The 14,870-nt window shown below is 41.6% G+C and overlaps 1 protein-coding gene across 1 annotated transcript; it reads left to right on the forward strand.

Annotated features, from left to right (window-relative positions):
- The first annotated feature begins 3,438 nt into the window (after positions 1-3,438).
- Positions 3,439-9,597, forward strand: LOC129036997 (cAMP-regulated phosphoprotein 19-like). Its single transcript, XM_063664607.1, has 2 exons — positions 3,439-3,554; positions 8,568-9,597. The coding sequence occupies exon 2, from the start codon at positions 8,578-8,580 to the stop codon at positions 8,914-8,916; it is 339 nt and encodes a 112-aa protein (XP_063520677.1). The 5' UTR covers positions 3,439-3,554; positions 8,568-8,577; the 3' UTR covers positions 8,917-9,597.
- Positions 9,598-14,870: the final 5,273 nt, after the last annotated feature.

Consider the following 14,870-nt stretch of genomic DNA (forward strand, 5'->3'; position numbering starts at 1 on the left):
CCCTTTGCAGGACCCAAAAGTTAGGGGTTAGGAAAGACAATTTTGAGACTAAAGTTTGGTTTTGGAAGCCTGTTAAATATGTTTAAAATTTAAACCATTTGATATTATGAAATGGAATTTTAGATTATTATTTTTGTTCATTTGTTTGTTTTGTTTCATTTTGCCAAAATGATGAGTTAAAAATTTGGAAAAGCAAATTTATTAGCCTTTTTTATTACAACCATTTATTAACCTTTTTTATTACAAGAAAATTCTGTTTAAGAGAGAAAGTTAAATTTTACCCTTGCATTAGTTTGCTATTAATGTTAACCCTAATTTTAATGAAACCTTATAGACAATTCTATTTAATCTTAACCAGTTTGACTATGAAGTGAGATTTTCACATACCTGTTATAACCCTTGACAAATTTTGCTAAAGAGTAGATTAGCATTTTAAGAAAACCTTGTGGTGCTTTTTAGTGTTTAATTTACAGAAAAAAAGTTATACCTTTTGAGTTTAGTTAATATATTTACACAGAGTTTTCTTTGCAGAATTAATTTTTACAATGTTTTTACAATTTGCTTAAACCATTTATTTTATTTAATTTTAAGATAACTTTTTATTTTTAAGCAAAATGTACATTTTTGTACCTTCTTATAATTTTTAACTAGAAACACTTTTTACTGTTTTTATGCACCTTGCATGTAAATTCATGTTTAGTAGTTTTAATTACATGTCATAATGGTAACTTTTGGCAACTTTTAACTTTAATGTAAAACCTGTTAAGTTTTTAAAATTATGTGCTAGATGCAGATGAAGTTTGACTTTTTCCAGCATAGTTAGGGGCATGGTTACTTTGACATGTTTCTGGCCTTACCAATTGTGAAGCAGGTAAGTTGACAGTTTTTAAAGGATAAAGAAGCAGTTTACAACCTTAAAAGAGCAAACCTAGCATCTGACCTGCCTAACATACACCTTGAAGACATTGGTATTTTCCCAATAATTCCTAAGTGTCAGGCCTGAGCCCAAGCCAAGCCATCGCATCCCCTGTGACTTGCACATATACGCCCAGATGGCCTGAAGTAACTGAAGAATCACAAAAGAAGTGAATATGCCCTGCCCCACCTTAACTGATGAATTCCACCACAAAGGAAATGTAAATGGCTGGTCCTTGCCTTAACTGATGACATTACCTTGTGAAAGTCCTTTTCCTGGCTCATCCTGGCTTAAAAAGCTCCCCCACTGAGCCCCTTGCGACCCCCACTCCTGCCCGCCAGAGAACAAACCCCCTTTGACTGTAATTTTCCTTTATCTACCCAAATCCTATAAAACGGCCCCACCCTTATCTCCCTTCCCTGACTCTCTTTTTGGACTCAGCCCCCCTGCCCCCAGGGGAAATAAACAGCCATGTTGCTCACACAAAGCCGGTTTGGTGGTCTCTTCACATGGACGTGCATGAAATTTGGTGCCGTGACTCGGATCGGGGGACCTCCCTGGGGAGATCAATCCCCTGTCCTCCTGCTCTTTGCTCCATGAGAAAGATCCACCTACGACCTCAGGTCCTCAGACCGACCAGCCCTAGAAACATCTCACCAATTTCAAATCCGGTAAGCGGCCTCTTTTTACTCTCTTCTCCAGCTTCCCTCACTATCCCTCAACCTCTTTCTCCTTTCAGTCTTGGTGCCACACTTCAATCTCTCCCTTCTCTTAATTTCAATTCCTTTCATTTTCTGGTAGAGACAAAGGAGACACATTTTATCCGTGGACCCAAAACTCCGGTGCTGGTCATGGACTGGGAAGGCAGCCTTCCCTTGGTGTTTAATCATTGCAGGGATGCCTCTCTGATTATTCACCCATGTTTCAAGGGTGTCAGACCACGCAGGGACGCTTGCCTTGGTCCTTCACCCTTAGCGGCAAGTCCTGCTTTTCTGGGGAAAGGGCAAGTACCCCAACCCCTTCTCTCCTTGTCTCTACCCCTTCTCTGCTTTTCTGGGAGAGGGGCAAGTACCCCTCAACCCCTTCTCCTTCACGATTAGTGGCAAGTCCCACTTTTCTAGGAGGCAAGAACCCCCAATCCCTTATTTCCACACCCCAACCTCTTATCTCTGCACCCCAATCCCTTATTTCCGTGCCCCAACCTCTTATCTCTGTGTCCCAATCCCTTATTTCTGCACCCCAACCTTTTATCTCTGTGCCCCAATCCCTTATTTCCACACCCCAACCCTTTCTCTGCTTTTCTGGATGGCAAGAAACCCCCACCTCTTCTCCGTGTCTCTACTCTTTTCTCTGGGCTTGCCTCCTTCACTATGGGCAAGCTTCCACCTTCCATTCCTCCTTCTTCTCCCTTAGCCTGTGTTCTTAAGAACTTAAAACCTCTTCAACTCTCACCTGACCTAAAATCTAAGCGTCTTTTTTCTTCTGCAATGCCACTTGACCCCAATACAAACTCGACAGTAGTTCCAAATAGCTGGAAAATGGCACTTTCAATTTTTCCATCCTACAAGATCTAAATAATTCTTGTCGTAAAATAGGCAAATGGTCTGAGGTGCCTGACATCCAGGCATTCTTTTACACATCAGTCCCTTCCTAGCCTCAGTGCCCAGTGCAACTCATCCCAGATCTTCCTTCTTTCCCTCCTGCCTGTCCCCTCAGTCCCAACCCCAAGTGTTGCTGAGTCTTTCTAATATTCCTTTTCTACAGACCCATCTGACCTCTCCCCTCCTCACCAGGCCGAGCTAGGTCCCAATTCTTCCTCAGCCTTCACACCTCCACCCTATAATCTTTGTATCGCTTCCCCTCCTCACACCTGCTCTGGCTTACAGTTTCATTCCATGACTAGCCCTTCCCCATCTGCCCAGCAATTTATTTTTAAAAAGGTGGCTGGAGCTAAAGGCATAGTCAAGGTTAATGCTCCTTTTTCTTTATCCCAAATCAGAAGCGTTTAGCCTCTTTTTCATCAAATATAAAAACCCAGCCCAGTTCATGGCTCATATGGCAGCAACCCTGAGATGCTTTACAGCCCTGGATCCTAAAAGGTCAAAAGGCCGTCTTATTCTCAATATACATTTTATTACCCAATATGCTCCTGACATTAAATAAAACTCCAAAAATTAGAATCTGGCCCTCAAACCCCACAACAGGACTTAATTAACCTCACCTTCAAGGTGTACAATAATAGAAAAAAGTTGCAATTCCTTGCCTCCACTGTGAGACAAACCCCAGCCACATCTCTAGCACACAAGAACTTCCAAATGCCTGAATTGCAGCGGCCAGGCATTCCTCCAGAACTTCCTCCCCCAGGAGCTTGCTACAAGTGCCAGAAATCTGACCACCAGGCCAAGGAATGCCTGCAGCCCAGGATTCCTCCTAAGCCATGTCCCATCTGTGTGGGACCCCACTGGAAATCGGACTGTTCAACTCACCTGGCACCCACTCCCAGAGCCCCTGGAACTCTGGCCCAAGGCTCTCTGACTGACTCCTTGGCTTAGCGGCTAAAGACTGATGCTGCCTGATCGCCTCAGAAGTCCCAAAACCATCACGGATGCTGAGCTTCGGATAACTCTCACAGTGGAAGGTAAGTCCGTCCCCTTCTTAATCAATATGGAGGCTACCCACTCTACATTACCTTCTTTTCAAGGGCCTGTTTCCCTTGCCTCCATAACTGTTATGGGTATTGACAGCCAGGCTTCTAAACCTCTTAAAACTCCCCAACTCTGGTGCCAACTTGGACAACACTCTTTTATGCACTCTTTTTTAGTTATCCCCACTTGCCCAGTTCCCTTATTAGGCCGATATATTTTAACCAAATTATCTGCTTCCCTGACTATTCCTGGACTACAGCCACATCTCACTGCTGCCCTTCTCCCCAACCCAAAGCCTCCTTCACGTCTTCCTCTCATATCCCCCCACCTTAACCCACAGTATGGGACATCTCTACTCCTTCCCTGGAAACCAATCACATGCCCATTACCATCCCATTAAAACCTAATCACCCTTACCCCACTCAACGACAATATCCCATCCCACAGCACGCTTTAAAAGGATTAAAGCATGTTGTCACTCACCTGCTACAGCATGGGCTTCTAAAACCTATAAACTCTCCTTATCATTCCCCCATTTTATGTGTCCTAAAACCAGACAAGGCTTACAAGTTAGTTCAGAATCTGCACCTTATCAACCAAATTGTTTTGCCTACCCACCCTGTGGTGCCAAACCCATATACTCTCCTATCCTCAATACCTCTCCCTACAACCCATTATTCTGTTCTGGATCTCAAACATGCTTTCTTTACTACTCCTTTGCACCCTTCATCCCAGCCTCTCTTTGCCTTCACTTAGACTGACCCTGACACCCATTAGGCTCAGCAAATTACCTGGGCTGTACTGCCACAAGGCTTCATAGACAGCCCCATTACTTCAGTCAAGCCCAAATTTCATCCTCATCTGTTACCTATCTCGGCATAATTCTCATAAAAACACACGTGCTCTCCCTTGTGATCGTGTCTGATTAATCTCCCAAACCTCAATCCCTTACAAAAGATCAACTCCTTTCCTTCCTAGGCATGGTTAGTGCAGTCAGAATTCTTACACAAGAGCCAGGACCACACCGTGTAGCCTTTCTGTCCAAACAACTTGACCTTACTGTTTTAGCCTAGCCCTCATGTCTGCGTGCAGTGGCTGCTGCTGCTTTAATACTGTTAGAGGCCCTAAAAATCACAAACTATGCTCAACTCACTCTCTACATTTCTCATAACTTCCAAAATCTATTTTCTTCCTCATACCTGACACATATACTTTCTGCTCCCCAGCTCCTTCAGCTGTACACACTGTTTGTTAAGTCCCACAATTACCATTGTTCCTGGCCTGGACTTCAATCTGGCCTCCCACATTATTCCTGATACCACACCTGACCCCCATGACTGTATCTCTCTGATCCACCTGATATTCACCCCATTTCCCCATATTTCCTTTCCTGTTCCTCACCCTGATCACGCTTGATTTATTGATGGCAGTTCCACCAGGCCTAATCGCCACACACCAGGAAAGGCAGGCTATGCTATAGTACAAGCCACTAGCCTGCCTCTCAGAACCTCTCATTTCCTTTCCATCGTGGAAATCTATCCTCAAGGAAATAACTTCTCAGTGTTCCATCTGCTATTCTACTACTCCTCAGGGATTATTCAGGCCCCCTCCCTTCCCTACACATCAAGCTCGAGGATTTGCCCCCACCCAGGACTGGCAAATTAGCTTTACTCAACATGTCCCGAGTCAGGAAACTAAAATACCTCTTAGTCTAAATAGACACTTTCACTGAATAAGTAAAGGCCTTTCCTACAGGGTCTGAGAAGGCCACCGCAGTCATTTCTTCCCTTCTGTCAGACATAATTCCTCAGTTTAGCCTTCCCACCTCTATACAGTCTGATAACAGACCAGCCTTTATTAGTCAAATCAGCCAAGCAGTTTTTCAGGCTCTTAGTATTCAGTGAACCTTTATATCCCTTACGGTCCTCCATCTTCAAGAAAAGTAGAATGGACTAAAGGTCTCTTAAAAACACCTCACCGAGCTCAGCCACCAACTTCAAAAGAACTGGACAATACTTTTACCACTTTTGCTTCTCAGAATTCAGACCTGTCCTCAGAATGCTACAAGGTACAGCCCATTTAAGCTTCTGTATAGACGCTCCTTTTTATTAGGCCCCAGTCTTATTCGACACCAGACCAACTTAGACTATGCCCCCCAAAAAACTTGTCATTCCTACTATCTTTTGTCTAGTCATACTCCTATTCACCATTCTCAACTACTCATACATGCCCTGCTCTTGTTTACACTGCCAGTTTACACTGTTTCTCCAAGCCATCACAGCTGATATCTCCTGGTGCTATCCCCAAACTGCCACTCTAAACTCTTGAAGTAAATAAATAATCTTTGCTGGCAGGACTATGCTGAATCTACTTAGGCACTCTCTAATCAGATGTCCTAGGTCCTCCCAATTCTTAGACCTTTTATACCTGTTTTTCTCCTTCTCTTATTCCATTTAGTTTCTCAATTCATCCAAAACCGTACCCAGGCCATCATCAACCATTCTATATGACAAATGTTTCTTCTTACATCCCCACAATATCACCCCTTACCACAAGACCTCCCTTCAGCTTAATCTCTCCCACTCTAGGTTCCCACGCCGCTCCTAATCCTGCTTGAAGCAGTCCTGAGAAACATTGCCCATTCTCTCTCCATACCACTCCCCAAAAATTTTTGCCGCCCCAACACTTCAACACTATTTTGTTTTATTTTTCTTATTAATATAAGAAGGCAGGAATGTCAGGCCTCTGAGCCCAAGCCAAGCCATTGCATCCCCTGTGACTTGCACCTATACGCCCAGATGGCCTGAAGTAACTGAAGAATCACAAAAGAAGTGAATACACCCTGCCCCACCTTAACTGATGACATTCCACCACAAAAGAAGTGTAAATGGCCGGTCCTTGCCTTAACTGATGACATTCCACCACAAAAGAAGTGTAAATGGCTGGTCCTTGCCTTAACTGATGACATTACCTTGTGAAAGTCCTTTTCCTGGCTCATCCTGGCTCAAAATCTCCCCCACTGAGCCCCTTACAACCCCCGCTCCTGCCCGCCAGAGACAAACTCCTTTTGACTGTAATTTTCCTTTACCTACCCAAATCCTATAAAACGGCCCCACCCTTATCTCCCTTCCCTGACTCTTTTCGGACTCAGTCCACCTGCACCCAGGTGATTAAAAGCTTTATTGCTCACACAAAGCCTGTTTGGTGGTCTCTTCACATGGACGCACATGAAACTAAGACTGTTTTTATTTTTAAATATTAAAGTTACGTGAACTGAAAGGTATCACAACTTTTACTTTTCCCTTAAAAATATTTGATTTAAGCACTTATTTTTCTTAGGCAATTAATTAGAGCTCTTTTTAATAGACATGACACACATAACACATGTATAGCCACACAGACAACCAGAAGAAGAACCAGTACTGGTAAGATTTTTCATTTTTTGCTAATTTCCCTATTGGATTATTGGCCTTCAGGTGAGGCCCTTTAAGAACAGTGCTAGGAATACCGTTTCCAGGGCCTAATAAACAAGCATAGCCGGAAGACAAAGACAGACTTTGAGAGGTACTTATTCACCTCTACTTCCAGGGGTTCCATGAGGAAAACTGAGATTTTTCCCAAAATGGGATTTGTGAGGCCTTTTCTGTTTTCCCAAGGAGTTCCCAGGTCACCAGAAGTTATTTTAGGGTCTTTTATATATGCACCAAGAGTGGTAAGACAGAGTGGAGAAAAGTAATTTAGTTGACCGAGAAAAAACCTTTTCTAGGAAAACAAGATTTATGAAGAGAAAAACATAAAGGCCTTTTGAGTATTCTTATAGCTTGGATATTTAATTTTAAGCTGAGCGTTCTTTCTACTAGGGGTGAGGGTGGAGGTTAGAATTATATAAATGTTATGCCAATTTAAATTAAAGGATTGGGTTATGTGCAGGAATTCCCTGTGATAATGAGAGGGATTTTTTGGGAAACATCCCAGACACTGTTTGATTTGCAACAAATCCGACCCGGAGAAGGGGACGTGAAACGTGAGCGATTCCTTCAAGCCCAGCCACTTCTGGGAGAGGGAGAATGGCAGAGGAGGTTTCACTGGTTGGAGTAGTTTTTGAACCGGTGGAGAAGGAGGAGGGGCGGGGCTTAAGGTAGAAGAAAGCCTGAATATAGGGAACCTTTTGCCAGTTGCCATTTCTGGTGATAAAGTCGTCAAGGTTCCTGAGAACTTGAAAGTTAAAGGTGCTGTTTTGGGCCACTGGCTGTCACTATCTAGTTTGTATTGGGGCCAGGACGTTTTGCAATATAAAATTAAATGCTTTGGCTTTAGACTCCCCACTAAGCCAAGTTTGACGAGGTTGTGAAGACAACAGTTCAGTGGGGAGGACGTAGGAATGTGGGGTTGCTGGGCACCCATGCGGACTGGTAAGAGGAAGCCAGGGGTGTCTGTTTGGTTCTAGGCCTTCCCAGACAAAAGACAGAGACCCGGAGTCCTCTTTCTGAGAAGCAACTGGGCGTCCCCAAGATTTCCTCTAGCTGAGTCCCATGGGTCCCCCGAGGACCGGGACAGCAGGCTGGACTTTCTCTGGTACCAGGAGAAAGCCAGAAGGCAGATTTTACACCTCAGCTGAATTAGTGTCCGACATTGGATGTTCCAGCTGGAATCAGCAAAGGGCCTCTCAGACTGGAGCTGCAGGAGGAAGAGAGAGAGACAGAGAGAGAGAGGAGAAGGGAAGAGAGAGCAATGGTTAGAGAGCAAAATACCAGTTGTGAGCGGTTGGAGGTGGATTCCAAGACCTGAGGGTTTTGAGAGCCCACAGGGGAGGAGCCCCGGCCAGAGTCTCACAGCTCCCTTCAGGTTAGGTTTCCTCCTCATGCAAATTGCTTGAAAAGTGAAGGGAGAGGCTGGGAGAGCTGGGCCTGGCAGCGGGCAGGCCTAAGGCGGCGCGGCGGCGGCAGCGGCCGGGTGGCCTGGGACACCCACTAATCTCATGTTTTCCCGGCGTCTCACCTCTGCAGAGGGAGCACTATGTCTGCAGAAGTCCTGGAGGCAGCCTCTGCGGAGGAGCAGAAGGAAAAGGAAGATAAAGTGACTAGTCCAGATAAAGCTGAAGAAGCAAAATTAAAAGCAAGATATCCTCATCTGGGACAAAAGCCTGGAGGTTCAGATTTCTTAAGGAAGCGATTGCAGAAAGGGCAAAAATATTTTGATTCTGGGGATTACAACATGGCTAAAGTAAAAATGAAGAGCAAGCAACTTCCTACTGCAGCTCCGGATAAGACAGAGGTCACGGGTGACCACATTCCTACTCCACAGGACCTTCCTCAACGGAAACCATCCCTTGTTGCTAGCAAGCTGGCTGGCTGATTAAAAGAGCTGAACTGCATGAATCTGCTAATTCCCATTATTTCTCTTTAATATGTTACTTACCTACTTTTTATTTCCTTTCATTCACGAAGTCATTTGAGACTGACAGCTTTGCAGGTATCAGTAATGTGTGCTGCTATTGTGGAATATACATATGTAGAGTTTTTGATTAGTTTAACAGTGCACTGGTGAAGAGTACATGTCAGAGCAACACAAGTAAACTACTTGAAAATAATTGTATTACCTAACTCCTAGTGTAGTACTGGTTCTAACAAGTAACAAGCAAGTTTTAAAATTTTAATGTTTTGATTTTCATTACTTCATCTTAATTATAGCTTTGTATGTTACTCTTTTTAATATACTCTCTATTGTATTGATTTCTTCTGTATTTACCTTTGGATTTTGTAAAACAGAAGTTTAAGACCACAAGTTAGAAGAAAGGTCACCTATTTCAAACACAACTAGATGGGGCTCCGCAAGATTTGTATCTCTGTGCTTGAACTTGAATGGCCTTGAACCTGTTTCAGCTTTAACAGTAGAATTTTACTTGGGCAATATTTGTCCATTCTGGTGTAACTTATGTGACCCTAGTGCTTTAACAGCTGCCGTTGAAGCTAATATTCTTATTCATTTCTGTAGAGTTAGAATACCTTTTGTTGTTGAAGATGTGCATTGATTGTTGAATTCACTTTTGTGCCATTTTTATAAATACAATAGTTTTGCACAACCTCTCACAAATGTCTATATTTATTTCACATACTTAAAAAGTAGATAATGTGCCAAACAGAAGCACAAGAGTTCCTACATAAAACTCTAAGTCATTATAGCTTTTGTATAATAAAGTAGTTTACAATCTCAGGCTTATAGAATACCAAACTGAAATCTTAGTTCAATCTGTCATAGACTTAAGCTTTTCATTTATTACTAATATCCATGGCATTCAGTGGCCTTGTGCAAATACGATATGTTGCTTAGGAATATCTTTTGTCCAATGCAGAACCTTTCATTTTGATTTTTATGAAAGTTGCAATTCATATAATTTATATAAACTTTTTAAATGTAGAAACTTTTTACTTCCACACTCAACTTTGGAGACACTAGAGTAAAAGGCTTCAATACTCTGTATTCCATGCCACCTGCCACCTGCTTTTTTTTCCACTTGGTTCTTCGATTCAAATGGTATTGGGTTGTTTGTTCTATACGGAAGCATAGGTGTCTATATCCTTACTCTTTTAAATAACACAATAATGATGTTTTCCTTCTAATTTCTCAGTTGTTAACCTCTCTCTCTCTCTCTCTTTTTTCTTGAGATAGGGTCTTGCTCTGTCACCTGAGCTCTAGTGCAATAGTGCAATCATAGCTCACTGCAACCTTACTCCTAGGCTCAAGTTAACTATTCTTAATCCTTTATTATTACTAATATTCTACAACTGTTTAAATAAAAGGAACTTTATAATGAAACAGTACAGAATAGTGGCTCAAGAACCTATGTCAAGATGAGCTGAATTTTGGTAAATTATTTTAGGAATTATGACAAGCTAACAGAATTGGGCTTGTGACAATGAAAGTAATTTACATGACAGGTAAAATTTACTCATACTAAAAATGTTTAGATATTTGCTTCTATAGATGTCACTTTAATAAAATAACAATTTAGTTTTACTTGTGGCTTATCTAGTTAGTAAGAACTTTAACAGACTTTATTGGGACAAGCTTTCTGCTCCTGTAGGAGCTCCTCTCACAAGTAGTTGTAATGCTGTACCATGATACTCAGGATCAGTAACTTGAGATGTTACTATCTTTCTCTTCATCTTCGACTTGCAGAGAGCCTCCTCTTTTTGGATCCAGGCATCTTTTCTGAATCCTGGTTCCATTAGTATGCCTGTTGTCCTCTGATCCCAAATCATAGTCAATGGTGCCTTGAACATAGCACCTTCAGTTAAAGGCTGCCTAGTGCTCTGAGGAAAGCTAGCTGATTATCTTCCTGCTCTACCCACCCTAAAAGGCAGAAAAGCAACATAGTCACTCCTGTGCTCATTTGTAATTATAAAGATCAGATAAATACATATATACATACATATATTTGTAATGAGAGCAAGTATATACTCATTATAAGATCAATTTAAAAAGTTTAAAATATCCCGAAGTAGAATTTCTACATCTAGTCTTCTGGGTTTTTTTTCATGAATATTTGCAAGTGATTACCCTTAACTTCACACATGAAAGATTAATATGAAAGATCAGAGAGACCATGTTATTCTTGACCATGATAGACTTGCTCCTGTGGTTTGGGACAAGTAACAAAACAACTGCTTGAGTTTTGTTTGTAAAATACACTATTAATATTTGACCTACCTCAAAATGTATTGAGGATCTGTGAAATGCTAAGTGCCCAAAATAAAATATTGCTGATTGTCTTTTTATTAAAAGTAAATTTCCTCATTAAGCCAACTGGCCTTCTGTAAGTCACAGTGCTTAAATCTCAGGATTTGTCATTAGGAGAGATCTGTCATTAAGGATTTGTAGGTATAATTGCTTAGCCTCCATTATTGGTGATTGGGATAGAGAGGTTTTAGATTTTTCTGTTTTTCATCCTGCCCCAAAGTTCAGTTTATTGAAGACATTTGTAAGCTATTGGATGATCACTTGAATCAAGATTTTGACTAGTGAGCTCAATTGTCCATTTCTTATTATTTCAAAGCTATAGTCTGAGAAATGGCTAATTTTAATAACTGTCCTGTCATAAATTAATGTTGGAATAAACTGAAGTTGGAGATAAATACTTCATGAAAATGAACTAAAGTCTGAAATAAATTACCTGTTTTATGTCCAATAGCTACTACCTTTGATAGAACAGTTTTGAGGAACATTTCATTCTTGAAGGCAACATCTGACTTGGTTCTCAGCAAGTTGGAATAGTAAGGATTGTTGGGTTGTTTTGATGAGTGGAAGCAGCATCACTCATCAAACAAAATAACTTGTATGTTTGTAGCATACAAGTTATTTAATAATCTTGTGCTGTTGACCTAAAAATGTGTCTTAACCATTCATCAAGGCAAGCCTGGTGAAGCCTTTACTTGTTACTACTTCAACAGTTGGAATTAGTTGCTCTTTTTATTTGATGAAGCAAAACTATACCTAAGAATATTTATGGACACTTTTTACAAAATCAGGCTTGTGTTCTTAATCCAAATTAGTAAAGTTTTATGGAAGCTGAAATGTAATGCAGTAGTCTCCCCTTATCTGCAAGAGATACAGTCCAAGACCCCTAGTGGATGCCTGAAACCTCAGATAGTACTAAACCCTTTTAGACTATGTTTTTTCAATCTGACAACCAAGGCGGCTACTAAGCAACTAATGGGCAGGTTGTATACAACCTGTGTGGATAAGCAGGGCAAAGGGATGATTCACATCCCAGGCAGGACAGAGCAGGAGGATCATGAGATTTCATCACTCCATGGCTTGTGATTTATTTTATTATTTTTTGAGATGGAGTCTCGTTCTATCACCCAGGCTGGAGTACAGTGGTGCGACCTTGGCTCACTGCAGCCTCCACCTCTGCCTCCTGGATTCAAACAATTCTCCTGCCTTGGCCTCCCAGGTAGCTGGGAATGCAGGCGCCTGCCACCATGCCCAGCTAATTTTTGTATTTTTAGTAGAGACAGGGTCTCACCATGTTGGCCAGGCTGCTCTCGAGCTCATGACCTCAGGTGATCTGCCCTCCTCGGCCTCCCAAGGTGCTGAGATTACAGGAATGAGCCACCATGCCCAGCCAGCTTGTGATTTAAAACATGAATTGTTTATTTCTGGAATTTTCCACCCACATAATATGTTTGGACCAAGGTTGCCTCGGGTAACAAACTATGGAAAGTGAAATTACAGACAAAGGGGGTTACTGCTCCTGTGCTCTAAAATTGGTGTTTGGGTGATCAGGAGCAGGTAGCCAATGGGAAGAGCACTTCTGAGTGATAACCAAAGCAGTTTCTTTGGTGGCCTTTTCACATTCTCCAATGTTCAAGCATATTTTCCACTTTCCATTTTCTATTTCACCTCATTTTGCCTCATCATCCGCCATCCCTGCTTATTTCTTAAGCCCATTGATGGCACTCATTAAATTGTGTTTAAGGCTAATGAATCATTGTCCCTTAATATCCTTTTCAATATGCCACAATTTAGAACACATTTAAAATTTTCTAAAACAATATCCTAATCTGAATATTAACTAATTTGAGCCGCATTCCCAACTCTAACTCAGCACAAAGTGCCAGTCTTCCCCAATATCTCCTCTCAATTCCCCACCGCACCTTATAAAAATTGGAATCAGAAATCTCACTCTGTCATTGTTCATCTAAGAATAAAAACACTGATTTTAATACTGTTTTACTAGTTTCAGCCTTCTAAGTACGTAGGCCTCTAGGTATTCTGCAGATCACCAGTGGTCTTGATAGCCATTCATATATGTTCGTATTATGTTATTTTTCAACTAAATCGCAACTGGAAAAAAACATCTTTAATATTATGGCCTTGGATCTGTTACTTCATCACTAATACTTGTGGTGCAATAGGACACTTCACCTGTACTAAAAGGGCCAAGAGTAAATGTCTTGTTTTGTTGTTGTTGTTGATAAACACGTCTATAGAGTTGGCAGTTAATGCTGAATTTGTCAAATAGCCCTTCCAAAATTATACTTGTATTTAAAAAATAAATGGATCTACCTAATTTCTATTCATTTAATTTGCAGTTTTGTCTTATTAAAGTGGTATGTTTTTCAGCGTATTTTTTTCTGAAGTTGATCTCTTTACATTTCAGCTATTACTGTATGCAGAAAGAAATTGACTTGTAATCTTTGATTTTTTTGCATTTGTAAAGGCTTTGTACTTAAGGTAGGATTACATGTTTACAGACTGTGGGGGGGAAAAAAAAGAAAAGTGAAGGGAGAGAAAAGATGGGGCGAGTGGCCAGAGACCCTCAGGATCCAAGAGTTAACTCGGATTAACTCAGATGCTCTGTTCAGCCAATTTTCAGACTACTTTTTTCTTAATATAAGCACTTAAGGATAAGCCTTTCTGTAAGAACTGCCTTACATGCATCATAGTGTTTTAAATGTAGTGTTTTCATTCTTCTTCTAGTCTAATTACCTTCAACTTCTATTATTAGTTGTCTTAGACCCATTAGTTATTTAAAATTGTGTTATTAACAATTTCTAAGTTCATGGGGTTTCCTCTTTTTAAATTGCTCTTTACCTTCATTGTCCTTCGTGGTGCTCTCCGTGGAAACCTGCTTTCTGATCTAGTAAGTGCTTATTCTTTGTGCATGTCCCCAGACTTGAAATCACTGCATAATCCCTAACTGTGTGTGTCCTGGCTTAGTACATCCAATGAATGACTGAATGAATGCATCTTTGCCTTACCCCCAGGCCTGAAGCATCGTCTTGGTCCGCTTCTCAATACCTTGGATCCTTGGAGATCAAGGTCCTGGTTGTTCTGGCAAGTTCAACATAATCTGGCCTCATGATCAGAGTCCTGTCCCTGAACTCAAGACAAGGGAGGGATGGGCAGAATTACCTCATGCTGTGCCAGGAAATATGAGTCTCATGGAGCATTGCCTGTGTGCCTGGGCAAATTCACTGCCTCACTGCCCTGTGCTGAGATGATCTTTTTTTTTTTTTTTTTTTCTGAGATAGAGCCTCACTCTGTCACCAGACTGGAGTGTAGTGGTGCAATCTGGGCTCACTGCAACCTCCCCCTTCCCGGTTCAAGCAATTCTCCTGCCTCAGCCGCCCAAGTAGGTGGGACTACAGGTGTGCACTACCACGCCTGGCTAATTTTTGTATTTTTAGTAGAGACAGGGTTTCATCATGTTGGCCAGGATGATCTCGATCTCTTGACCTTGTGATTCACCTGCCTTGGCTTCCCAAAGTGCTGGGATTACAGGCATGAGCCACTGCGCCTGT

The sequence above is a fragment of the Pongo pygmaeus genome, chromosome 4, assembly GCF_028885625.2.
Source record: "Pongo pygmaeus isolate AG05252 chromosome 4, NHGRI_mPonPyg2-v2.0_pri, whole genome shotgun sequence".
NCBI classification, from domain to species: Eukaryota; Metazoa; Chordata; class Mammalia; order Primates; family Hominidae; genus Pongo; species Pongo pygmaeus.

Excerpts from the sequence above, each read along its gene's own strand:
- LOC129036997 (XM_063664607.1), top strand. The coding sequence starts at position 8,578 with ATGTCTGCAGAAGTCCTGGAGGCAGCCTCTGCGGAGGAGCAGAAGGAA.